The sequence below is a fragment of the Cottoperca gobio genome, chromosome 6 (assembly GCF_900634415.1).
Source record: "Cottoperca gobio chromosome 6, fCotGob3.1, whole genome shotgun sequence".
Taxonomy (NCBI): Eukaryota; Metazoa; Chordata; class Actinopteri; order Perciformes; family Bovichtidae; genus Cottoperca; species Cottoperca gobio.
Window position 1 is genome coordinate 20714541 of NC_041360.1, and position 27427 is coordinate 20741967.

The window sequence follows — 27427 nt, forward strand, 5'->3', positions numbered from 1 at the left end:
CAGTCATGTTGCTATTTAGAGCGAGCAGAGGTGCACGCTATTGTTCTCTGTCGGAGAAAACGAGAGTAAAGTCGATGATGAATAGCTTGTGACAGATTATGTGATTTAAGACTTTATTTGAGGTTCAAGGAACAACCTATGCTGTTCTATTCTGCCACTCAGGGCTATGTGTGCTCTCTAATGGAGTGGGCGGTAGCCAATGACTTCTGGTCATTCAGAGGGAGACTGGCTGTCATTATGCATCTGTATTAAATCTTAGGTCACTGGGTTTGTGAGCTGTCTATCTTGGTTTGAGTGGTTTGTTTGCGTTCAGCCACCTTTTTTAATTGAACGACGCTTGTCTGGACCGATGATGGTCAAGGACTTTGCTGTAGGTTGCAGCGATTCTTTCACTTTGAGAAAAATGTATTTCATGTCACTTTTTTAGTGGATGTGCTTTGGAAACACTATTAGATATTACCCCGTGGCAATCAAATACAAAGAGTCTAGAGTGAGGCTGTAAGACAAGTCAAAGATTGACTAGTAAAAACTCAAGCTCTCACACACACACACACACACTCACACACAAAGATCACACATATAGCTATATAAATAAAAAAGTCTTTGATGTACATTGGCAGATGTCAATCTGTTCCATAGGCTAGGGGAAGTGACAGCGAAGGATGCCGAAACCTTGACTGAACAGCCATAAGAACAACAAAATAAGAACGCCAAAGGTCAAATGATGTGGAGATTGAAGATATGAAAGACATTCAAGACATTCCAAGCTTGATCCTAACCTCTATCTACCTGAAAGGAATAGTTTGACATTTTGGAAAACACACTTATTTGCATTCTTGCCAAGAGTTAGATGACAAGATGAATTATCCCACGGTCATGTCTGGCAGTCAACAATGAAGCTCCAGCCAGGAGATGCTTAGCTTAGTGACAGCATGTGGGACTGCATGTTGCAAAATGTATCCACAGACGGACAGACAGACGGTCAGACGGACAGACAGACAGACGGTCAGACGGACGGACGGACAGACGGACAGACGGTCAGACGGACAGTCAGACGGACAGACAGACTCACAGACGGACAGTCAGATGGACAGACGGACGGACGGACAGACGGACAGTCAGACGGACAGTCAGACGGACAGTCAGACGGACGGTCAGACGGACAGTCAGACGGACGGACAGATGGTCAGACGGACGGTCGGACGGACAGACGGACGGTCAGACGGACGGTCAGACGGACAGACGGACGGTCAGACGGACGGTCAGACGGACGGACAGACGGACAGTCAGACGGACGGACAGATGGTCAGACGGATGGTCAGACGGATGGTCAGACGGACGGTCAGACGGACGGACAGACGGACGGACAGACGGTCAGACGGACGGACAGACGGTCAGACGGACGGTTAGACTCACAGACAGACAGACGGACAGACGGACAGTCAGACGGACAGACAGACGTCAGACGGACAGTCAGACGGACAGACAGACGTCAGACGGACAGTCAGACGGACAGACAGACGTCAGACGGACGGTCAGACGGACGGACAGACGGACAGACGGACGGACAGACGGACAGACAGACGGACAGACGGACAGACAGACGGACAGTCAGACGGACAGACGGACGGACAGACTCACAGACAGACGGACAGACAGACGGACAGTCAGACGGACAGACGGACGGACAGACTCACAGACAGACTCACGGACAGACAGACGGATGGTCAGACGGACGGTCAGACGGACGGACAGACAGACGGTCGGACGGACGGACAGTCGGACGGACAGACGGATGGTCAGACGGACGGTCAGACGGACAGACAGACGGACAGACTCACAGACGGACAAACAGACTCACAGACAGACGGACAGACTCACAGACTCACAAGCTGAAAACGATACCGTCGTGGCTGGTAAATATATATAAGTGTATCGATATTTTCTGAAACCTCTAACATTCACCTTTGGAAAGAGCCATATGAGAGTGGTATCGATCTTCTCATCTGACTCTCGGCAAGAAAACATTTAAACATGTTTAAGTTCTATAATATATTGAACAAATGCATCATACACATCTAGTTTGTCTTTCTGCAGGGATGAGGCACTAAAGCTTTATGTTATAGACCTTTGCAGTTAATGAGTATCTCACAGTCCATCTCCATAATTGGAAAAGTGAAACTGCTTCTCACTCCTCACATTAGCATAATATATTCACCTTTCTCTCTCCAAGGCTTTGCAACTTCTAAAAGGTAAATTGAAGGGTAATTCTGAGTCATGTGAAACACCATCCTAACCGGATTAGACTCTGCTTTGCATCTTATTACCAACACTTACATTCAATCAAACGCTGACCGCTCATTTACTCGTGGATGAGTCATTTTGAGGCTCTGGAGTCGTATGAACAGCATTAGAAAAGGCTACAGTAATATGTATGTATGTGTGTGTGTGTGTGTGTGTGTGTGTGTGTGTGTGTGTGTGTGAAAATGAGAGATATGTCATTGGTTGCTCTGTTGTTGGAGTGCCTCTCGTCCTCTTTCCCTGATCTTGATGAGTGTAGCCTGCAGGATGCCATCTGGGTTCTGTCATATGTTATTACTGTGCCACGCACAGGCTGAGATGGCTTATGTACAGCACTGCGTGGCTGCGGGTCAAAGTGGAGTTAGTGTGTGTGTAGTAGTGGATGGGTGGGTAGCAGGATAGGGGTTTGCTGTGTGTGTGGGTGTGTGTGGTGTGTGTGGTGTGTGTGTGTGTGTGTGTGTGTGTGTTACTGTTGAGAGTGAATTAATGTCTCTGCGTGTATTCACACTAGTGTAGAAACAATTAGTCTTTTCATTTATCACCAGGATATGATTCAACAAGGATTATGATAACGGTTTAATCGTTTAAGCCATTTATCAAGCAGAAATGACAAACATTTGCTAGTTACAGCTTCTCTGTGTCATCATTGCAAATTGAATATGTTCTAGTTTAAGAGACACAATGACTTTGGACTTTAGGATACTTGGAGGTACATGTTTTGCTATTTTCTGACATGTTATAGACTAAACTATCAATTGATCAAAAGATAAATCAAATGATCGATTGATTGATAATTGAAATAGTGATTAGTTGCTTGTGGTTGCAGACAGTTTTCTTTTTCTTTGTTTGTTTTCTGTTGAAATGAGTTTTATAAGCAGCCAGAAGCAGCTATCTCAGTTATGTCATTACAATACTAATAAATGTAGAAGAAATGTGAAGAGACTCATAAATATGTACCAATATTAAATATAACATTCCAGCGATACATCATAACAAGGCATAAAAGACTCACATTTGAATCCATATTTGAATAATTTCACACAAATATAATTAACACGTTTAAAGTCATTACACATTTATATTTCTGCAATAAACGGAGGGCTGCGACTACAATTATCTTTTATTATCCATTGTTCTGTTGATAAACTTTCTTGGATTAATCATTTAGTTCAGAAACCCCTTGTGAAGTTTTATATAATATAATAATAACTGATCGTCACATTTGAACAGCTGTAACTGTCTCAAACGATTACTTCGTTATCGATAGTTTCAGAGACATTTCCTGTGGATCGACTTTTTGATTCATTTGCTAAACAGTTTCTGCTCTAAATCGAAGAACATGTTTGATTCTGCATGTATTTGTCTGCATACATTTGACACTGTCCTGGGATCTGTTCAGTGTAACGCCAAGTAACCCACACACAGATCTATACGGCCGATCTGCACTTATCTGCGTGATTATCAACCTCAAGACTCTTCAGCTTTCAGCAACCTTATGGTGCCCTGTAGAGCTGAATTGTTTTACACTCTCCTTCAGTAGCAGATCAGTCTATATCAGTTGGCCTCAGACGCTGCCCCCCCCCCCCCCCCCTCTGTAAATAATGTATGATTGCTCTGGTGTCAGTGCACTGCTGTGCCCCTGCAGCCTGAATCTATACTTCTGTCTTACTGTGTGAGGAAGATGTGTGAGGTTCAGTTTAACCGCCTCTTTCTCAGGCTTGTTTCCAGCAACAGCATGTGTTTATGTATCAGTGTAAAAGCTGATACACACATTCATTCCCCAAGATTTGGTGTGGACTAAAAGTGAGTTTGAATAAGAGTAAATGATGGTATTCAACTCACAAGATGTCCAGAAACAAGACTCCAAATGCTATTGTTGCTTCTTGCCTGCTAGACGAGTATATAGCAAATGTTAGCTAGCAGTATATCAACTTCAAAAGATGATGATGTGTGAGTTCTTTGTCTACAGCATGTCTCCAAAGTCTTTACTAAGGTGCTTGTCTTGTGTAGTTCAACACAAGTCATTACAATGATAAGTACAAAATGAAAACATTGACATTTTCCACCCCAAACATAGATTATACTATTTTATAAACCTACAGATCATTTTTTTATTGTCACAAAGACATTGTTAATGTGCCTTCCTCGTGCCAGGAACTTCCATGTGCTTGCAGTAAAGGTTAAAATAAAAAGGTGTTTGCACATCAGACAGGGACGAGAGCTACCAAACAAAGGAAAGCAGCCAAAAGGAAATTGCTTTTTTTTTACCTGAAATGCGTGCCGTCTGTCTGGAGCCAAGCCATAAATAACATAAGGATGATCTAACAGGTCTCTTACAGGAACAGGTACAGTGGCTCTCCGTGTCTCGGCCGCAGTCGTGTTGTCAATTCCCAGCTCTGATTTATTATCCAGACAATTAGCTACTGAGTTGGAGCTTTGGGGATGCTAGTGGCTGTAGTCATGGCTATTCCCAAGCCACCCTGTGATGCTGTGGCCCAACAAATGTGTGATAAATGAGGACGCTCGTGTGTACATGCAAAGATCCAGGCAGTGCTACGGCTCTCCGCCTGCACATTGGGTTTGTGTTTGAGGGAGGATGTTCATTCGGATCCCTAAGGAAGGCAAGAGTGTTGTTCTGATGCTTCACATCAAAACAGGATACAGTAGAGCTGCGTACTGAAAACTAAAATAGATGAAAGTGCACGCTCGAAAAGAGTAGAGCTGCTCTTGACTACAAAGAGTCAGCGATTGAGACCGAAAGACTGCGCTATCTATAGCTCGAGAATCGATATGGATATGACGGATATCACTTACTGTGTGACCAAACATGTTGTCTGATGCTTACTCCTTTCATTGTTCATGTTCATCCCTTCTTTTTTTCCATGTGAGGTTTCTAGTTCACCGCACGACAGTCAAAATATTTGCGCAGGAGGTGTCGGTGGGTGTTTTTGCAGATGTTTTTTGATAAGACTATAACAGGAGTTAATCCCATCACCGCAGCAAATAGATAATAGGACGGTGTATTCATTCACCTGTGACGATAAACTACGCACACAGTGCCGTATACAGATGGGTGACGAGAGAAAGACATCGAATGAGTTTGTCCTGTATGGGATCATCTGGTTCTGCACACATTTATCCGGCGTTGCCATTTAATTGGTTACCAGGTCTGTATGTCATTGACCATCAGTCCATTTAGCAAAGATCAGTCGATTAAACATTCACTGACTCCAGCTTCTTAAATATGAGGATGTGAAGCTTTGCTGTTATATCTTCATAGATTGAATTATTTTAGTTGGACTGTTAACATTGTTTCAGTTTTCTGACATATATTGATAAAACCATTAGTCTAGAAAATAATCACCAGAATAACGGATAATGAAAATGTCGTTAGTTGCAACATTACTTGTGTTAATATATTTATACATTATGTATCACTCAGAGTACAATATGTGTGTAATGAGACCACTGCCAAGTACAATACATTTAAAACATTTTAATACGATGTTTTTGTCATGCACACAATGATGTGGTTTAACCTTGATTTGTTTACAACGATAGCAATTCATCAGTCGCCTTTTTTCATTCCATTTCCACAACAGTGCAATTTATCCACACACTGTAGGCCATGATAATTGTGCCATTAATATCTGCCACTGGCACATGCGTGACAGTGATACAGCCAAGGTAACTAGCCAAAAAAAGTCATGCATTTGATCCACTCAGTCACCCAATTACCCCGACCCTCCTGTTGGCTCTGCAGCACAGCCTCTTGTATCGGTCTCTTTTCAAGGCCAGCAGCTTCCTCTGGAACTGCTCACTCGCCACAATATACAGCACAGGGTCCAGGCAGCTGCTAACGCCGCACATGGCCTCGAAGAACTCATAGGCGGCGTAGAGGACGTTGGTATTAGATGTTGTGACCTGGTTATTGATCCTCATGAACACCAGGGTGATGATCATTACGTGGTACGGCACAAAGGAAACCACAAAGACGAGTATGGCGGCAGTGATGAGCCTCAGAGGCTTCCCTCCCGCACGCTGGGCTCCTATGTGCCTTCTACCCCTCGGGAGACGCCTCAAAACACGAGCTGTCATTATGTAAAAAGCCAGCATGACGCTGAATGGAAGCAGGAAACCTAGTATTGTTCTGATAATGGAGATCGTCTTGACATAGACAAAAGGGCCCTGGATGTGGTCCATGCACACTGTGGCGTTTTCTGCTCGCTGAATAGCAAAAGTTACAAATAGGTCAGGAATGGAACTGAGGACCAATGCGACCCACGCGCAGATTGACAACAGTTTGGCTTTACCCACGTCCCACCAGCGCAGAGAGCTGATCGGGTGCACCGTCCCAACGTAGCGATCGAAACTGATAAGAGTGAGAAAGAGGATGCTTCCGTAAATGTTTATGTTGAAGGAGATCTTCTTGAACTGGCAGAATATCTGTATGTCTCCGAGGTACGGCCTCGTGAACGTAAAGTAGAGGGTGAAGGGGAGGGTGAGGATCCAGGCTGAGTCACACAGGGCCAGGTTCAGCAGGAAAAGATTGCTGGTGCTCGAGGTTTTCCTGAAGCAGGAGTAGTTGATTAGAGCTGCTATGTTTCCCAGGATCCCCACAGGAAGGGCCAGAGAGAAGAGAACCAGCAGGATGTAGCAGTACCACTGGCCATTCTCAAACTGGCTGCAGAATACTGTCGATTGGTTCGGGAACTCCAGAAACCCCTCTGAATGTAAAGAGAGGACAGAATGTAAAAAGAACTGCCAATATCCTCAGGAAGTGCGTCCACATTTGATTCTGCACCTATGGGGTGCCCCTTAGGTTGGGTTAACCCACTATGCAGTTTGATCGTGTCTTTTGTTACACCCTCAATGACGAGTTGTTTGTACCCGTGTCTTTCAGACTGCGTGTTTGTAACACAAGCTTTCTGTTAAAATGATTCTAAGAGTATTTCTTCTTGTCAAAGCTCCTCCAGAGCCACGGACGACAATAAACAACTGTTTTCTCTAAATGCATAGCGCTCACTGTGACTACTAAATTGACCTTGACATGTACAAATTGGTGGAGTACCCTTAAACAGTCAAACAAAACTGCCAAAGAGTTCCTGTTATTTCTTTCATTTAGCCTGAAGTGTCAGATAGGAATGGATAAAGTATACAACACTTAAAATGATACCAAATTGACTTTCTACATTTTGGCACTGCATGCATTATATTATGTAGTAAGCAACAGATTAAAACACACATAAAGAAATGATTGTGTTACGTCCCTGTCATCTCACCTCATGAAGGCCGCGCTGCTAAATTCTCAGTAAATCATGATGTTTTAATACCATCTACTTTATGAAATGTGAGCTTTATGAAACACAGTGGATATGCCGTACTTAATTGCATCCTTATTTTTTAATAACGTGCGGAATAATGTAGGTCGTAGTGTGTTTTATTGGCTGTGCTGGTAAGCCCTGCTCTCAGAGAGTACTTTGAGTCAGATGTGTTTACCCGCTCTCTCCCAGGGCCTTTTTAAATTTACAGTAGCTGTCTCCACAGTCTCTGAGCGTCACCAGCGTGTCCAGGAAGCGGGGGCTCGACTGTCTGCTGCGAACAATGAAACCTGGGGACTGTTGATCTATTGCCTCCAATATGTCGGCTTCTGTTTGCACTTAATCACAGATAATACTTTTCATCTTGTTCGGGCGAGCGGAGCTTAACAATGAACCTTTAGCACATTTCAACCTGTCATGTCTCCCTGTACCCACTGGAAGACAGAAACGTTTTTATATCTTATTTTGTGGAGGAATCTTTATCATCCCGCTTCACCACAAGTAATACTTCTACAAAGTAAGGCTGCTCTGTACTGTAGACCGTACTGACAACAATCCTGGTCAGGAAGTTTGAGTAAGAATACATCAAATAAATAAATAAAATGAGTTCATTATTGTATCATTAATTATTTAATAGTTTAATGCATATTATGTCAAATATTGTAAGTGTTTCAGGTTCAGCTTGTACTTACGTCTTTTAGCCGTGTCAAACTTGTTGCTGTTGAGGTGTGGTATCATGATGAATGGAGACGGTGATCACATCTCAGATCGCCTTCACTCCTCCACCACCAGCTCTGTGCTTCTCATCTGTCAGGAGCTGTTGGTGCACTGCCTTACCTCTGAGACGTGTGTGTGTGTGTGTGTGTGTGTGTGTGTGTGTGTGTGTGTGTGTGTGTGTGTGTGTGTGTGTGTGTGTGTGTGTGTGTGTGTGTGTGTGTGTGTGTGTGTGTGTGTGCGTGTGTGCGTGTGTGCGTGTGTGCGTGATACAGGAAATCGAGGATTAAACAAAACCACACTGTTAAAACATGGGAGATACGCAGTGCAGGTTGTTTAACTGATAGTGTCTGCTGGTTATGCTGTTACGATTGTGTGTCTGGTTCCCGTGATTCTGTGTGTCCTGTGAGTGGATTACTCCTATAAATCTGGTGCTTTTATAGCCGGAGCACTTAAATAAACTGGCAACTCGGTATATAAAAGTCACACAAAGCCCAGTTTATTTCATGGAAATGCTAGTATCACTGGATTTGTGATTTATCTGCTGATTTTGTGGAATGCATGGATACTCTTCTGCCACGCTGACACTGCAATTTATCCTGACCAAACAACATGCGATTTGATTCAAAGTGTTCATCGGTTAATACATTATTTTAAGGTATTGTGGAAGAGATTTCTACTTAAATGGGGCTATTGTGCTCAGTGTGGTCATTAGTTTTAACATAAATGAGCCGTTGAGGCTGTAGAGTAGGCTACACTTACATCATTGGAAATAAATCCCCAAACTATTAGTTTTTCCACAAATGCAAATAATCATGACAACTTGCACTGCATTCAGACATGGATGAAATGACACCAGAGGACACAGTTACCTTTCAAATGGTCTAATGCATTCTTCCCAAAGACTAAGATTCTAATGTAAGACCTCCCAAAGACGGTACGACACAGTATGTTGCTCATCTGTGCACATACCACTCAGCTCTCTGGTGTGTGTCCCTTTATCACCACCAGATGGAGACACAGCTACATGTTGGATATGATCTCATCCCAAACGGAGCACTATAAATAGCATTAGAGGTAACTATACTAAATATTGTAAAATTAGTATTCAAACTGTAATTGCATTCTTTTGAGCTCGGTCCATGGAAGCGGGTGTGTTTGCAGTGTGGGTGAGTGAAAGTAAGAAAGAGATTAAAAGTGTGTACTTTTATTTTTATTTTTTTGGTGTGTGTGTCTGTGTGTGTCTGCCTTGTCCATGTGTGCGTATGTTATTTGTTGTTGTTGTTGTCCCCTGCCGGGCTGAGCCTTGCAGTAGGCAGTGCTCATGAATCACACCTTATAGAGGTCCCCTACTGTCGGGAGGTGCAGTGACTCAAACAGCTTGGCTGAATAGTCTTGAATCACCCCCTAGTTAAATCCTGCCCATATAGGCTGCGAGAGGGCGGCCGTGCTCTCTGGCGCGGCGTGCTACTTTAAAAGTCAGATCTGCCGATACACACTGTGCTCCTACATCTAAGCCAGGGCTCATTGGCACTGGAGGCAATTAAGTTCACCCATGCAAGTCAATTCAATTATGCATCTGTGATGAGCCCTGAAATACCACAGAGCAAGACGTATGGTGTGGCCTCACACTAGGCCACTTTACTTTAGCTAAAGAAATATCTAAAATGTAATGTTGACCATTGTTATTAAGGGAATACTAAAGTGTATTTTCTCGTCTGTAAAGCTCACAATAAGTAATAAAAAACTTTTCTGCATAATATATTTGAACCTACAACAGGAGGGTTCATTCATTAGAACTGCACTTAAACTCGATAAGGATCCTCATTTCTGTAGGTATCTCAACATCTTTGTTTTTATGTGCGCAGCGTAAAAGAAAAACTAAAAGTGAGCAAGCTGAGATTGAACAGCATGTAAAGCTATTGAAGAGTGAACCAGCCAGGCTGTAATGGGAAAATAAATGGAGCTTTTCTGTCTTCGTGTGTGTGTGTGTGTGTGTGTGTGTGTGTGTGTGTGTGTGTGTGTGTCTGTGCGTGTGTGTGTGCACAAACACAATTAGTTCTCAGAGGAGCTGTAACTCAAAGGGATGCTGACTGAGCTGGAAGAGAGAAAAACAAAGAGTTGTTCCTGGAAAGATGGCCGCTTCTGGCACCTGATCACAGCTAGCTGAGCAGAGGGAGAGCCTCAAAGTGTGTGTGTGTGTGTGTGTGTGCAGTATGTGAGGTAGTGGAAATAGAGGTGTATAGCCAAGCTTAATCGTAGACTTACTTCTGTGTCAACAGTCAATTGAGTAACCTTGAAGCGGTTGGTGGTTGCAGTTCACTGCACGAGGACTGTTTTTATTAGCGATGTCTCTATCAAGTTTTTTGGCCCCAATCCAAGTCCTTTAATATTGGCCATCTGCCTATACTGAGTCAATACATATATTTACCGAAATGCAGATTAAATATGTATCTGGTTCAATTACAACTATTATTATAAATAGCAGCTGTAGCCCTAGAATTTAGAATTTTCTACATGATCCAAATACTGAAGGTCATGAAGGACATTGATGGGCTTTAATTATTGATGTGAGGAAGTTGAAAGGAGGACTCCTGAACTTGACGTGAAGCGATCGGCTACACAGAATACTTGGAACTACAAAAACACCCAGGCCACTTGCAGTTGTGCATCGGTGTTACAAAGTGATGCTTCTTTTTTTATTAGACAGAGACCAGACATCGAATTGTAGAAAGTACATAAACCCAAATTAATGTTATATTAACTTACCTGGTTCAAATTGTGTTAGAAAATTATTAATTGGCTGTCAAATATTTGCACATTTTATATATATATATATATATATATATATATATATATATATATATATATATATATATATATATATATATATATATATATATATATATATATATATATATATATATATATATATATATATATATATATATATATATGCATGCTTCTGGAGGGAGCTTTGTGAAGTTTGAGAAAATAACCCAGATGATGTCATTGTTATGTCATCGAGGTTATCTCATCTTTGGATTGGAGACAAAATAATTGGAACAGAACAACATAACAAACCGGATCATTGGTTGCATTATGGGAAATGTAGGTTTGAGTGTTTTTGAAGCTTGACCCACACAAAGAACTTCACATTTTGATATATCTGCCTTTTTAAATGTTTTGAAAAGAAGATCTGTCTGTTGGATTTCATCTATTTTATTTGCAGCTCTTATTTGACCCAGGTCTGATTGATGGTGGCAGTAACAGACACCCAAAAAGTAGATCGCTTCTGTTACACAAGCAGCGTGGGAGGTAGATCAAGGACTATTATATTCTGCGCACCTAATTGCATCACATGACACATGTTATTTTGTATACTGTACTTATGTAATGTGTTTTACATAATGCTAGTCAGACCAGAACAAAATGTGAGCCCTTGAATTAAAGCTATAAATATATCTCTGTTTTTCATCTGGAGTAGCCAAGAAAAAAAAAAAAAAAAAGTCTGTTACTATGTTCATACTCGCCACAAAGGAGCTAAAAGCATCTGTAGTCTTATCGAGGTACAACAATGAACTAAAAAGTCATATAATAAAGCGTGTTGTCTTAATGAGTTCTGCTGAGATCTGTCACCACCAGAGGACAAGCTCGTGTGATTATGTGTTCTGTGCCGAGACCTGCATATATGAATCAATGTCATGCTCTGCCAGAGAGATATTTCTCCATAATTTGATTCCACGCCAGCATTGTATAAAAAAAAGACACCACAGGTCACAAAATGTTTGAATAATTTCTCTAATCATGCAGAACTCGCATCATGAAACACAAGCGAGCGTCACTCCACTGAAAGCTCGTCCAACAGATGCAGGAAATGATGTGTGTGTGTGTGTGTGTGTGTGTGTGTGTGTGTGTGTGTGTGTTTGGAATACTTTCTGTTGGGGTTGATGATGAAACGGTGACGGTTGAAATTGGTCAGAATAAGACAATTACTTCCAAGGCCGTTGAATTGACACCTCAAAGTGGTCTTTTATCTTAATTTCAACGCCTAAAGGGCATGTGTCTGACAGACTAGGACATTATTGATCGATGTGACTAATTTATTTACTTTCATCTCCATCTTGTTGGACATCCATGTTAGCACGTTGACATGCTGTTTGAACCTCCACTGACAGCGGTGTCCTTGTCATGCTCCCTTTAGGTCGATACCTGCGCCTGAAAATGTTCCGCGAGGATCATGGCTCCTGGATGACCATGTTCTTCAGCGCCATCCTCTTCCTCTTCATCTTCTCACACATCTACAACCTTTTCCTGCTGATGGCTGGGAGCATGGAGTAAGCCATTCAATCTCTCTCTCTTTCTCTCTCTCTCTCTCTCTCTCTCTCTCTCTCTATGCCCCTTTTCCCTCATTCTCTGCTTCCCATTTGTAAGAGCCACACTGTACGCTCCCCTTTGGCTTGCCGTGATTGATCTAAACGTCTCGCCTGAACAGAGACTCGATAGCAGTCTGATTAATCAGCCCAGACTTTAAATCACAGGTAGGAGCAGGCAAGAGGAGAGTGGTTAATCCTGAAAGATCACCCCAAGCACCCACACTTATTCTCCCATGATCTTGACTTATTTTGTGACACATCTCTGGCTAAAAACCCATTTAAAAAAAAAAATATTTTTTACCACGTCTCTTTGTTTATGCCCTGGTTTTGCGCTCCTGTTGCCCCAGCGTACCTGCTGAGCAACCACTGCTCACTGCAGAGCTTGACACCCACACATCAAGCCAGTGACAGGAATCCATTTATGCATTTGCAATGTGTCTGTCTAGAGGAAGGAAAACATGCCCTTGAAGCCAGCCAGCCATACATTAGGTCGCCACAGGGTGATTTACCATTTTGTACATTTGTGCTGTAAAAAAAACAAAAAAAAAACCAGCGTGGCAGGTGTCTATTCAGGCACAAGCTGTCAAGAGGGAGGCCAGGGATATAATGGGATCTGTCCGTACAGAGCTGCTTTTCCATATCAACAACAAGCATCAACTATCCAAAAGGTGCAGGCAGATGAAGGCTATTAGCTTGCAGGCAAGGTGTTGTGTTTTTCTATGGCCAGAGGGATGAGTTTGTATAATCAGCCCATCTGTCACTCCGACCAGCGCGGTGACACCAGCATCCATCTTGTCCATTCTCTGTGGTTTGGCCGAGGAAAAAAAGAAACGCGAGCAGCTGAGCAGAGAGGGGCAGGTCCGCTGAGACGATAAATGTTGCTTGCTCAGGGAAAAGTTACATTTGCAGTCGCACCGAGCGCATCTGTCACAAACAGGTTTCCTTTTTACTGCCTCTCATTTGCTCCTTGAAATGTTAAGAAAAGTGTCCGTTTGAGTCCGTCAGTGTTTCACCACATGACATTCTGATAATGCTCAAGGAAAAATAATGAGTTACTCAGACATCTTTGAGAAATGTCATATATAATTTATTAAATGATATATAATTTATATCCATCTTGCAAGTCACTCTGCTCTTGTTAGCTGCATCACTTGTCAAGATATAAAAAGAAGTAACCACGACAGTCTATTAAACTAAAAAAAGTGGCTGACACAACACTAAAACTCATCCCTGAAATGTCTTTTTCTTTGCTTTGACTGTGCGTTGAGCAGCGACATCAGTTATTCGAAGTTGCAAGGCTCTCCTCGCAAAGACAGATGGTGCTGTTGTAAAGCGAGTGAACCCGCCCGCTGCCCGAGACACCTGGTCTTTTTCTGCACTTTGTCCCAAACCCCTCCCCTCCTGTCCCTCTTTCTCCCCTCGTTTTCTTTCTGTTCCAGCAGTGTGTCCGCTGAGGACCAAGACCCTGCCAAAAACCATTAGTGTTCACATCTCTGTTCAAGACCGACATGTAAGAGCAATGTTCACACTCTGCCGGGATGCCCCCTCGGAAGACGTTCTCCGGGCTGCGATAGCATGAATGCAGCAGAGTGAGCAAAAAGGTGGCTGAGAGGATGGGAGTCTGGGGGGAGCGGGAGAAGTGCTCCGGCTCCTAATGATGCAGTGAAACTTAAGTCTTTTGATCTATGTCCAAACACCCCCTCTCACTACCATTCCCTCTCCCCGCAGCGAGGCTGTTGTAGTTTTCTCTTTTGCCACAGCACAAAGGCAAAGTACAATATCCCTTTGTGACTGCAGCTGCCCCTCTATGGGAGTGAATAGTGTTTTTTCCTTTTCATTTGTACTACAAGAACAAGCCGCTGTGAGGTATTATAACACCCAAGGGTTTTTAAAGGGTATTTTGACAAGGGTTAGCCGGCTCTGACATCTAGCCACGATGGTGCACTGCAGGTGATGCTCTTCAGGAGGCTAGACAGGGCGTCCCACACACACACACACACACACACACACACACACACACACACACCAACCACACATTGTCCACGTCTCACACCTTGCTCAAGTTAGCCGGGACATGCATGTATCTGTTGAAGACAGAGAGAGAGAGAGAGTGTGTGTGTCTGAGTGTGGCAGCGGGGGGCTGTTTGCGTCTGTCTCCCTGACCTGATGCTGTATGCCGCCCGTGCCCTCCGCTCATTAATATGCTTTAATTTTCTTTGACCTTTCAGTCGGTCTTGAGCTTGATTTAATTAAAACCGGCGATACATCCACGAGGGGAAAAAAAAAAAAGATCAACCGCGCCATCAGGACTGTAAACAATCGCCGATAAGAGATTGTTTATCTTTTCGGATGACATGCATTTATTCATGATTAGTCATGTAAAATGGATTCATCAAAGCCTTTATCTCTCCGCTCAATGAGATTTCCAGACTGTGTAATCTTACACATGTCCAACAGTGCCAATATTTAAACAGCCACTTCTAGGTCAACAGCTATCAACCTGTTACCTGGCATGCATCATATCAGGGGGAAAGCCTGTCCATTGTGGCACCATGGGAGCTGTAAGCCACACTTGTTACCAAACCCTCACATCTGGGCTATTTGCATTTTAATGTAACTGTCAGATTAGGAGGGGGCTGTTTGTGTGAAACCAGGGGAGTGTGACCGCCCAGGGAGTTTGACGGACTTCATGAATGTTTTGTCACGCCGCACAATCCCATTCCGCCATTTTACGGCGCCATTACCAGCCGAAATTCAGCCCCTAATTAGATGGTGTTATTTAATTAAGACGGCCCAATGCGCGGCGTACACATTAATCACGACTAATTTAGGGAAAGGGGGTGGAAAAGTAAGTGAAGGTGAAAGGAAGGAGGGAGAGAGGGAGTGTGGAGGGATCTACTAGGGAGCTGGAGTGGGACAGTAAAGCTGTAAAAATAACGTCTATACTTCAGTTTGTTACCCAGTAAAGGATAGATGCATGGGTGGGGGGGGGGGAAAGGGGGTAAGCTGGGCAATGGAGGAGTGGGGTGGAGGGAGGTTTGCAGTTGCTGGATATCTTTGATGAGGAGCAGGGAGGGATAGAAGTGGCATTTGACCACAGTGATACCGTGAGCGGGATTAGACCCCATCGTATGAGGGTATTTGTCTTTTGTTTACCATGATCCTTTGTGCTGCGTGCATGCTCGTCCCCCTCGTCTGTCTGTTTGCTTGTCTGGCACTAAGCTGGGGTAATACCATGGACAAGTGGATTTAAAAGGCTGAATAAATAGCATGTTGTGGTATGTAGATGCCTCCTGTTGCCTGCAGTCACACATGGGACTTTCTGCTAACTACAGTACAACGGCGTACATTTCTAACAATAGCTTATCTAATGCTGAAATGTTTTAGATATAGATTCGCTGTATGTACATATAGATGGTCATCGGCGTTGTGTACGGGATTACAATTTGAAATTCAGCAATTCAAATTACACACACACACACACACACACACACACACATGGATTTTTGTAATAACAGTTTATTTAAAAACAACCACATAACAAATTCCAGATTTATTATTACTGGACATTGTGTTTATTAAATTATAAAAGACATTTTTTAAGGCATGTAGGATAATGAGATTGGACCTGAAAAGCTTTGTCGATTGACAAAAAATAAGATTTTCATAAATAATTTTTAATGCACAATTGATCTGCTTCATGCTACTCAATTGTGCCATTCGTCGCTTTTCTGTCATGTCATGGAAATTTGAAGATCTTTGGCTTTTGGACGGTCAGATAAAACAACAAAAGAGTTTAAGAATCACTATGAGATGAATCTACAATGAAAATAATCATTAGTTTCAGCTGTGAACAAAAGAATCCTTCAACATCTCTATGTTTAAATTCACTCATTTGCTTGTCATAATATGTCAAAATACCCTGCTAGACATTGTTAGAAACAGCTTTACTATTAAGACTTGTTATAGAAACCTGTTGCTAATGTCTTGCAGTCTAAATTCATTGATCTTTCTTACACTTCCTCACTCTGCCTCTCGCATACTTTCACACACCCACACGGCATATCTGCTGCTGTCTTTCACACTCCTACACATGCACATTACGTTGGTATCTCGAAAATGACTCATTAGGTATTGAACTAATCTTCATTTAGTGTAAAGCTTTCCCTCCAAAGTCAGTTTCTCTTCTCTCAGAATACCTCTGAAGCAAACTGAGAGCTGTATGAAGCGGTGAAGTCAGTCATTTCCTCTCTGATTATATTATCCTGCTCGTTTCTGGCACAGAAGGGAGGAGCGTCAGCAGTGGCTGCAGCCCAGGTCCTCCTCATACCTCACTGTCATATGAAGCCAAACAGCCACATTGTAAACAATAAACACCAAAACCTTGACAGCGGTGGACGTCCACTGGGAATATACGATATGTATGATATTATAGATGAATGTGCGTGTGTGTATATGGAAGATGGGGAAGGGTGTTGTAGCGGGACAGATGGATTGTCCGTGCATGTGCTCATGTTTGGGTCTAATAACACACAGCCACACTCAGTCTTCTTACAACCTCTTCCTTATGTTTCCATTAATGAGTGATAATATATATTTTGAAGCTTCCCGTTTTTTTTACCATTAGTCTAGAATGCTCAAACTGAAAATACCATTTAAAACAGTTGATATACCTTTCAAATGAGTACTTTTACGTTATCATATCTGGACACATTTACATTCTGGATTACATTACAGTTCATTTAGCTGACGTACAAAAAGTGGATGTGACGTTTACATGAAACGTAAAGGAACCCATGTTCATGTCCCAGTTTACATGATTCTATTATTACTCAGGTTTCTGATCATCTGCGTCACATCAGGTTTCTTTGTGTGTCTCCTTCTCATCCTGTGACTTTTATTCCAATCATCATATTTCTTTTTCTTTACTGACTTAACTGCTTCAAACTTTGGCTTGAGAAAGCACCATGCAAACATGGAGGATACCGATCGGAGTATATTCAGTGTTCTCAACCAGAACACGGTGTTCACATGAGCGAAACATAATAAAAGTAATTAGTAATAACTCAGGGGATGTTATCACAGAGCGACAAATTCCACAGTGGAAGGACGTCGTGGATCAACGGATGGGTCGACTGCTGTTCGTTTCCCGTTTAGTTAAGGTCTTCTAACCTTAACTAAGTAGAAATATTAACATTGTCACATCACAATCAGATATACTATTTGAAAGGCACGGACAAATAATTTCGTCCTCCTCTATGGATCTTCTAAAGCGCCTGATGGTATTCACTCGTACTCCTGAGGTAGCATAATGATGAGGACTAAAGGACTCAACCTCCAGCCACTGTAAAACTGCACATGGGCTAATTCTGTGCTGAGTGATGAATTAAGATTTACGTTTTTAAGTTGCCTTGAGAGATGCGATAGCGATAGTGAATATTTGACATCTTTACGCTCCCTGGTAACTACAGCTCCTCGCCGTTGTATGCGGTAAATACGACGGTGGGTACTGCTGTGCGCGGGGTGTGGGACAGGCAATGTATTTCAATGTGGAGCCATCCAAGGTCGCAATTTAATGTTCTGAATGAATCCAGCCTTTACAGGGCAGAGGAGGTCACTCAGTTGCCACGGTCACTAAATCACTGGCAGTCTGACAGAGAAAACAAGTTTATGAAACTCGGCTTGAAGAACTAAATGCCCAAGCAGACGGTGAACAAATGTATGGAGATCAGAGTATTGATGAGTCAGAGAAAGCTCTCTCAGCGGGCTGTTTTATAAGCGTAGTGATCAAGGCTCCCATAGGTCTTGGAAATCCTTGAGTTAAACTTTTTTCTTTACATCGATGAATATATGGAGTAGTACAAAAGTGCTTGGTTCATAGCAAAGCAGGAAAGGTTTTGTTGGCACTATGCGGCAGTGTGGGTTGTTGGTGAAATGGGACTATAAAGCCTTGTAGTCAAAACGTCAAAAACGGGTAATTGTGGGGTTTTGCAGCTTTTCTTATGTCATATTATACTAAACTAATTATGTTTTAATGTTGGACTGTTATTCAGACAAAACGGGCAATTTCGATACGCCACTTTTTCCTCTTGAGATAACATGATGGGTATTTGTTTCGATGGATAAATCAAAGAAATATTCTGCAGCTGTATTAATATTAAAAACAATCTTTAGCTGCAGCCCTGATTTAAATATCTTTAGGTTTTGGTCTGTCAAAAATGATTGGAGGACATCACCATGGGCCTTGGGAAATTTCAATTGATTCATTTTCTAATTAACCAACAGATTAATCAATTCTGAAATAATAATCAATAGTTGCAGCTTCACATTGCTGGACCTAATTACCACGCTCTAACTATATAATCAGATATTGTAATATTGAATTACCGCCCAGTCTATCACAACTTAATATAAAACAATATCCAACCTATATGTAATTAAAAAAACAATCTGGTGCACAGTACACCTACTGTGCACCAGATTGTTTTTTTTAATTATTGTATGATGAAAACAACAATAGTTGAATATAGATGGAAGAATTATAATGTGAACATGTGTAGTGTTAGCTGAGCAGACAGAAAAGAGGAATACCATCAGAAACTCCAGCTGTATCAAAATAAAATACAATAAGATATTAAAGTGCCAAACACAGTTTTAACCAAGCAATCTCAGAAACATCACTGACTGCTTGGCACTAAAGGCCCTGTCACACAGACACGTATGCAGGCGCATTTGGAAATTACCATATACAACATGTATGAACATATACAGAGCCTATTGATAGCGTATCACGTACTCATACAAAACCTACCAGAGCGAATAACCAACGTATTCGACGAATGCCCAACAGATGCATAACGCATTCCTAGCGTATTCCTTCGCCGTATGGCGGAAACGTATTCCGGCAGTATGTGGAATATCGGCAACACGCTGGTGTACGTTGTTGAACGCTGAGGCCGTGAATTAGTTTTGAGCATGTTCAAAAACCTTTCACGGCATCTGTTGGGCATTCGTCGAATACGTTGGTTATTCGCTCTGATACGTTTTGTATGAGTACGTGATACGCCATCAATAGGCTCTGTATACGTTCATATACGTTGTAAATGCTAATTTCCATATGCGCCAGCGTACGTTTCTGCCATACGGAACAGTGTTACAGGGCCTTAAAGATAAATGAAGCACAAATAAAAATGTAAAGATCCTGCAGATGACAACTTTATTGCAACCGTTAAAATGGCCTTTTTCAATAGTTCATGTCGAACAGGGGTAACATCCAAACTCATAACTCTATAACTCTTTACCCTTTGTAGCGCAAAATTGTAATTTTTTGCATGTGACGGAACAAGACTTTGAAAGGCATTGAAATGTCCTTGAATATTTTGTCTGAACAAGTGTTGGAAACCTGATAACATTCCTCAGAGGGTCAAAGCTGGCTGAGCCGGCCGTTCTGGCACTGACACTGCCACTGGCTCTGCGATTAAGCCACGGGAGCCATTTTGGGGCTGATTATTCATGGTGCTACTGTACTGATGTTCCACTACACTGAATTCTCTCATTAGGTCATCCGGCTCTAAAGGCCATTAAATTTTCAGTCAGCATGAATAAGTCAGAGAGTTCTGCCTCTGATCATGCAGTGCGAAGAGTCCCCAAACTCATCATAGGTGCTCTGCAAAAAAATAAAACCCTCTCTTTCAGCACAGGGGTAACATTTGCTCAATTAAATATGGGATGAGGGCAGGGGGTTGGCGGCGGGTTAGTTTTTTTTCTTTTCTTTTTTTTTTGATTTAAAGCCATGTGGAGCCAGAGAGCATTTCCAGAAGTATCGATCAGAATTTTCCTGCGGGTAAATGACTCCGAATGGGATCTCCTTGGTAACTGGAGCAGTGCCAAGCCACTGAATGTCTAACTGACTTAATGCAGATATAAATCACCATTCCAATCAAGGCTGTTTTATTTGCGGGCTTGAGCGATGCAATACGTCACCAGCGGTACTGCACGTTTTCGTCAATAAAATCCTGTCAAATCTGTTAAATGCATGCTGCATTGACGACGTATGATTTACAATGTTTGCTTCCAAGGAAGAGTATTTCTCACACAATTGCACTAAACAGGTAGTTGGCGTTTCGGGTCACTGGCTTGCCACAATTACTCATCAATGTACTTTATTGCCTAAGAGCATTTATTATGCCGTGAAAAGCGACAAGCAATTAGCATTAATTAAAAAAGGAACACCTATTAAAGCCTCTACATTAACTAATAACTTAAAAGTATTACCCTTCATTGCTTTTCAAGAGATTGTTTAGACGTCTCATTTACAAAGTGAACAGCACACCAAATAGAACTCTTAATGCAATTAGCTAAAAGATTAAATTAAATATAACCATCAAGGCAAAATACAGAGAGAGAGGAAGTGAACTGTACACTAGCAAGGTTGTAGGCGAGATTTTCCGGAGCCCTCTGTGCAATCGAAAACATTTTTATTGGTGTTTGCTGGCGGCCAGAAAATGACCAGGGGAAAACAAAGACGAATGGAGCCATTGACTTCAAATACGACCCATTGAAAGCACAGCCGGAGCCCCATCCATCGCCATCTATTATATTCATGAGTGTGACCTGTGGGGGAGATGAGATGGGGCTTGAGGGGAAGGTGATGGGTGCCCACCTGCTCCACTCAGCCTCTAAGACCCTAGCTGCCATGAGATCAAACAGGCCTCCTCGCTCCCCTCTGTTCTCCTCCTCTCTCCCCGGCACAGGTCCCATATAGGAGGCGAGTGACCCACTTTTCCTCCCTCCCTGCGCTATTACCTGGAGAAAATAGAGTGATGTGGTGTGTGTGAGTGTGTAGGGTGGATGGGTTTGCAGGGCTGAACAAAAGCTTCTCATCTTCACTTACTGTTCAGAGATGAAAGAGTAACTAGGACTCTAAAGAAAGCATGTCATTTCTTATCAGATACTATTGCATGTGAGATTGTTTCTCTAATGGCGTGCCTTCACCTAGTCTATGTTTTGCCTCTGTGCTGCTGCAGTTGATGTTAACTGAGCTTACTCAGATCTAGTGCATTAACATGGGAGACCTCTTTGGGATGACACTGTTGATTTAAAAACAACGAGACATTCGACAAATTTGCCAAACAAATGAATAATTTGCCAAACACTGCAGGACCAAATGAAAGCGATGATAATGTTTGAATACCATTGCCCTGGTGTAAATTGTTTACAATCCTCAGGGCTTTACGTAAGGTAGAGCCATCGCTCATTGTTTTCACTGGATCAGATTGATATTGATTGATTTTGACAGCTAGCATAATGATACTTAGCGTCAGTGACCATTTTCTCTTTCGCCCTCCACTGGCTCTTTTTGTCAGTCGTGTTATCGCCTTCCGTTTCTGCCTCCTTTTACTACCCTCATAACATGTACTTCATTTTTTATGTCCTTTTCACTCTTGGTCTTCTTTCCTTGCAGGCCTCACATGGTGACGGATTACATGGGCATCAGGAATGAGAGTTTTATGAAAATTGCTGCGGTGGGCACGTGGATGGGAGACTTTGTCACTGCGTGGATGGTGAGATTCCAAATGTTAGGTCATTAACATTAGATGGGATTTAGAATTTCAACCGTACATTATTAACAAACATATTAACAAACAAAATAATCTTTTTTTGCCATGCTAGCAGTGTGGTTTTGTAACTTTCAGATATTCATGGTCCCCAGATTATAAATCCGAATGATTTGGTTAACCCTTAATTTAATTTAAACAAACTGGTCAAAATTTCCACTTAACTTCATTACAAGATAACTCTTAATTGAATAACCATATTCAATCATGTTTTAAGATACATGTTCATGTTAAAGATGCTAAATTGCTAAATATTGATATGCTACACCAACATGCTAAATCTTGATATGCCACACCAACATGCTAAACAATTTTGGTACTTAGGCCTATATAAAAACAACAATTATTTCCGTACCTTACAATGAGAAATATAACCTTGTGTTTTCATTTAATTCAACAATAGAAGACCAAGTTCTCAAATGTTAAATGTTATATCAGTAGTAGACAGTTTATAAAATAAAGGTTATGAGGTTTGATACCCAGACCTAGCTAAATGTTAGCATGTTAACTTGCCATATACTTGCATGCTAACATTCTTAAGGTGTTATGCAAAACATGAGCGTATTAACATCCAGTAACATTTATAGTCGCAGAAGCTGTACTAGCTAGCTGTAGGCATGTTAAAATGCCAATGTTAGCACTTTAGTATGCTCATTTTAGGTTTATGTTTTTCAGCATTGAGCCCAAAGCACAACAATGGCTGGTGAAGTACAGCTTGTGCCGTGTACATGTCATATTGGATTTACCCTAATTACAAGTTTGCGACTTGTAAATAGCGTTCAAGTAAACATTCAAATCATATTCCTGATAATTCTGAATTAAAATAAGCTATATTCAATTTGGTGCTTAATAACATGAAAGTGCCTGAAAAAGCAAACAGGATGCCTCAGGTCATCCAAAGCCTGTTGTGTACGGAAATTAAATCCGAATTTAATGGATTTGGTGCTGTATTATATTTGCACATAATTGAACCCTTACATGAGCAATTCTGCAGCCATAAAGCCATCTTAAGTTGTCTGATGGAATGACGTTCACCATTTAATAAACCTGGAAATATTTCCCATCTTTACCGTCCATCCCACATGACTTGGTGGCATTATGCGGAAAAAGGTTAGCGCACGTCTGACAATGCAGAGCCAAATCTGAGAGGTTAAATTAAAGATACGCTTCGAGAGCCAAAGTATAATGGATGCACCCTTTTGCATTTGCTAATTAGCAACAATGGCGTTCCTCTGGCATCATTTGCTCAGGCCAGACTTCAAATGCTTTGCCTCACTGGTGGCATACGAGAATAGCATTTATTCGTCTTCCTTTGTCTTGTGTGTAATAAGCATTGTAGCCTTGCAGGGTCGTAAGTGTGGCTACGTTTAGCCATGTTTTCAGATCACAACTGTTAATTTAATAAGTATATTGAAATCCTAAAGAAGATACACACTCAAGCCGTTCTTCACACACTTCTCTAATTTCTAGGTCATGTGTATCCTCTCAGCCGATGTAAGGCCCACACTTAAAACCCTCTGTGTCGATCTGCTACCAAATCTTTAGAGTAATATGCTGATCTAAGAAGGGTCAGAGGAAACAATGAATGCACAGGGGGGTTGGGGGACATAGTATGTTGGAGGAAGAAACCCACCTCCGTTCATTTGTCAACATAAAGAGAGGAGGAGAGCTCTAGCGGGAGTGGACTACCTGTGGTGGGAGGAGTAGGGCTCTGGCACTGAGATGCACACTGCTGAGACAACTTGACAAGCTCCCTCACCGGTCACATTAGTATTCCACAGTACATACTGCAGAGAAAGAGGGAGGGTGGAAGGAGAGACAGAAGACGAGGAGGAGAAGGAGGGAGGTAAGGAGTAAGAAAGCGAGGTGAAGGGGAAATGTAGTCTGGTCAGAAGAGAGACAGGGGGAAGCAGCGAGTGCGAAGGTGAATCAGGGAGACAGAGGTGAGTGTGTGAGAGAGAGAGAGAGAGAGAGAGAGAGAGAGAGAGAGAGAGAGAGAGAGAGAGAGAGAGAGAGAAAGTTGGGCCAAGGCAAAGTGCTGATTCTAGAAATTACTCACAAGGTTTTTTACATTCGATTAATTCAACAAGGCACTTTGAAGATGACCTCTGTGTCTCCTCCGTCTAGCAGATTTACAGTGTGTCTTCGCTAGATGAGTGAACAGGAAGTGTCTGTTTTTGCAATGCTGCAACAGCAGAAGCATCTCATACGCTGCCTTATTCAAATCCTCTTTTCAACACAAGCTACAGTTTCTGCAGTGAGGCGCTTTATTGATGAACTGACCTTGCTTCTGCAGTGGCTCCACACAAAGAGTGGGAACGTCTATACTCTGACACAACTCTGTATCCACGTAAGAAGATCTACTATTTATTTTCAATGCTGACATTAAAACAGGACAATGTGAAATCAACTTTTACAGGCAGTGGAAAGACAGGTACAACCACAACATTTATAATTAAAATCGCAAAGTAATCACACATTCATTAGTGTGTAATAACACATGAAGTGTAAAGCAATATCAAATATCTAATATTTGACTAATATTGTGTTCTGCATAATTAAAACCGTGTCTAATTAAAATGTTTTGGTGACAGGAGGGTGGTATAATGAATTCCAGCAGGTGAACAGTGTCACTGTTTTTGCATTTGATTTGACATGCACTGCATGGCCAACAGTACTTGGACGCCCACATCACACACATTTGCTGCTCTAACAGAGTTTACACAACATCCCACATTAGTGACGTTTTTAACAACCTTATATTTTGCAGGGGCATTGCCATGTTGACACAGGAATTAGCCTCACCCAAATGTTGGTGCAACTATCATTGTATTTTGTAGCTTTAATATTTCCCTTGAAGTGATATTAAGGGAAATATGCTTTTTTCTCACGCTGAGATATAGATGAGAAGATAAATATCAGTCTCATTTAGCCTAGCCATTAAATCTATAATTTAATTTAATATAATCTATAAAATATATAATCTCCTACCAGCAAGCTCACTAATTAACACGTTAGATCTTGGTTGTTTAATTCATACAATTCACCCCCCCCCCCACAGGTAACACCACAACAATTTTGCACTTTGGTTTTTGCACCAATTACGCAAACAAGATAAACATTATTGTGTTAATTAGGAAGCTTTGTAGGTTCTGGATAGCTCTTTGCCCCTGTTTTCAATCTTTTTGGTAAACTAAGCTTAACTGGCGTAACTTCCTTTACATCTAATCTTCATAAGTAATTAAGTAATTTAATGTGCACGTTCCTTTCTGCAGGTGACAGATATGATGCTCCAGGATCAGCACTACCCAGACTGGGGCAAAGCAGCCAGAAGGTTCTGGAAACAAGGCAACAACAGGATTGTTCTCTTCTGGTATGTTGTCTTCTTACACTGAGACAAACTGCACGTGATAAGATTTCATATCAATCTCGACCTATCTTACTAAATGTATTATACATTTGTACAACGCTGTGTAGATGTGTGCGCATACATGTGTGTGTTTGTTATGTGGTCTCTCCAGCCCGTTGCAGGGTTACACACAGTCAATAGCCGTGTTAATCTTCCCTCACTCAGTGTCAGCACCTTTAATTTGAAGAACAGGGTGAAAATCAATGGACACAGCAAGGTCACGGGGCGAACCACAGCCCAGCTTTTTACTTCTCGCACCACAAGCTGTGACCCTTAAATAACTGCTAAACAAATGCTGCAAACCATGTCTGATGTGCCCATTACTAGACGGCCACGTGGAAGCGTTTCTCTGTTTAGATGTATTACACCACCAGTGCACGGTCCCAGCGGTGTTCATTCACCAAAGTGGCTCAGTGCTGTCAGTCAAACGCGACACACGAACGCCTCTCCCGCTGTTCACTTTAGGGTCAAAATGAGAAGTGAAGGACGTATAGAAGAGGATACAGTTGAAACAGTTTGACATGTGTTTGATATGCACACAGAGAGGTCAGGACATAGACATCTCAAACCACAAAAGTGTTTGTCTGCGGTGTTTAACAGTTCCTTCCGCTGAATTGATTCACCTACGATTAGAATGCAAGCAGTCAAATTGTTCTGTGACTTTTTCTGCCGCCCTTCATTTTATCGACGGACGCTCTGACTCGCGCTGTCACAATCAATGCCGGATTTGACAAGCTTTCGTTTGAAATTCAGAGCTTGAAATATGATTGATAAATGCGTTGCTGGATACATCTTATCGTTATGCGCTGAAGGGTCGTGGCAAATTGTAAAAGACAGTGCCAAAAATCGGTCACTGCTGAGGAAAAGAATACCATAGTGGAGTAATAGAAACTCTTAAAATGCTTCTCCCTTACATTTGAAATGGGATATGAGCTGGCATTCACTATCTGCAATGCAGCCAGCCGATGTGCGGTGTGAGAATGCACACAACAGCACAGCAATCACTGGGTGACATTGAGACACAATGCACAGCGGAGAACAATCCTAGCCTTTCTCATTGTGCCTCTTCAGATGGGACATTTCCCAGTAAACAGTGAAGGCAAAATTACAGGAATGTGACATAAACACAATTTCCGAGAGCGTGAAAGATCGCAGAAAAAAACTGCATGAAGGTAAAATTATATCTTTGGGCTAATGTTAAATATGGAAATACATGGTGATATGTATGCAGCAGGGTTTTGAATTGCATTGTCTCTGCATTCACAAACAGACTCTTTGCACATTCATCTTCCTGGAAGCTATTTCTGCTGCCATTTTTCAAATCCAGGTAAAAATAGTTGTTCAATACATTATTGAGTCCATGAAAAACAGAATTTATCTGATTTATCTTTTCTTGCAATGGCGTGGGTTTTGAAGTAGAGCTGTTTGTCTTCCTAGATATACAATATTAACTGTTCACATCTTCTTCTTTTATAGATGTTTTAATGTTTTTTCCTGCACCTTGTACTTTTTAATGTGCGTCACTCATTGATTTATCTCACCTCCACTCTCTGTGTCTTTGCCTCTCTCTCCCTTTCATTTCCTTCTCTCTCCTCTTCCTGCTTTCTCTTCCCTCCGTCCTTCCCTCCTCTTCCCTCCTTCCTATCTCCTCTTCCCTGCTTCCTAACTCTCCTCTCTTCTACCTCTCCT

General features: G+C 41.9%; 1 protein-coding gene across 5 annotated transcripts in view; it reads left to right on the forward strand.

Annotated features, from left to right (window-relative positions):
• Positions 1–27427, forward strand: part of tmem117 (transmembrane protein 117) — a 41498-nt gene that overhangs the window by 6504 nt on the left and 7567 nt on the right. For 4 of the 5 annotated variants that reach the window (XM_029433579.1, XM_029433578.1, XM_029433580.1 and 1 more), the window contains 3 exons: positions 12541–12673; positions 22176–22275; positions 25605–25702. In XM_029433579.1, coding sequence (XP_029289439.1) covers positions 12541–12673; positions 22176–22275; positions 25605–25702 — 331 coding nt within the window. The remainder of the gene's footprint in view (positions 1–12540; positions 12674–22175; positions 22276–25604; positions 25703–27427) is intronic. The other variant, XM_029433582.1, reaches the window with a different exon arrangement.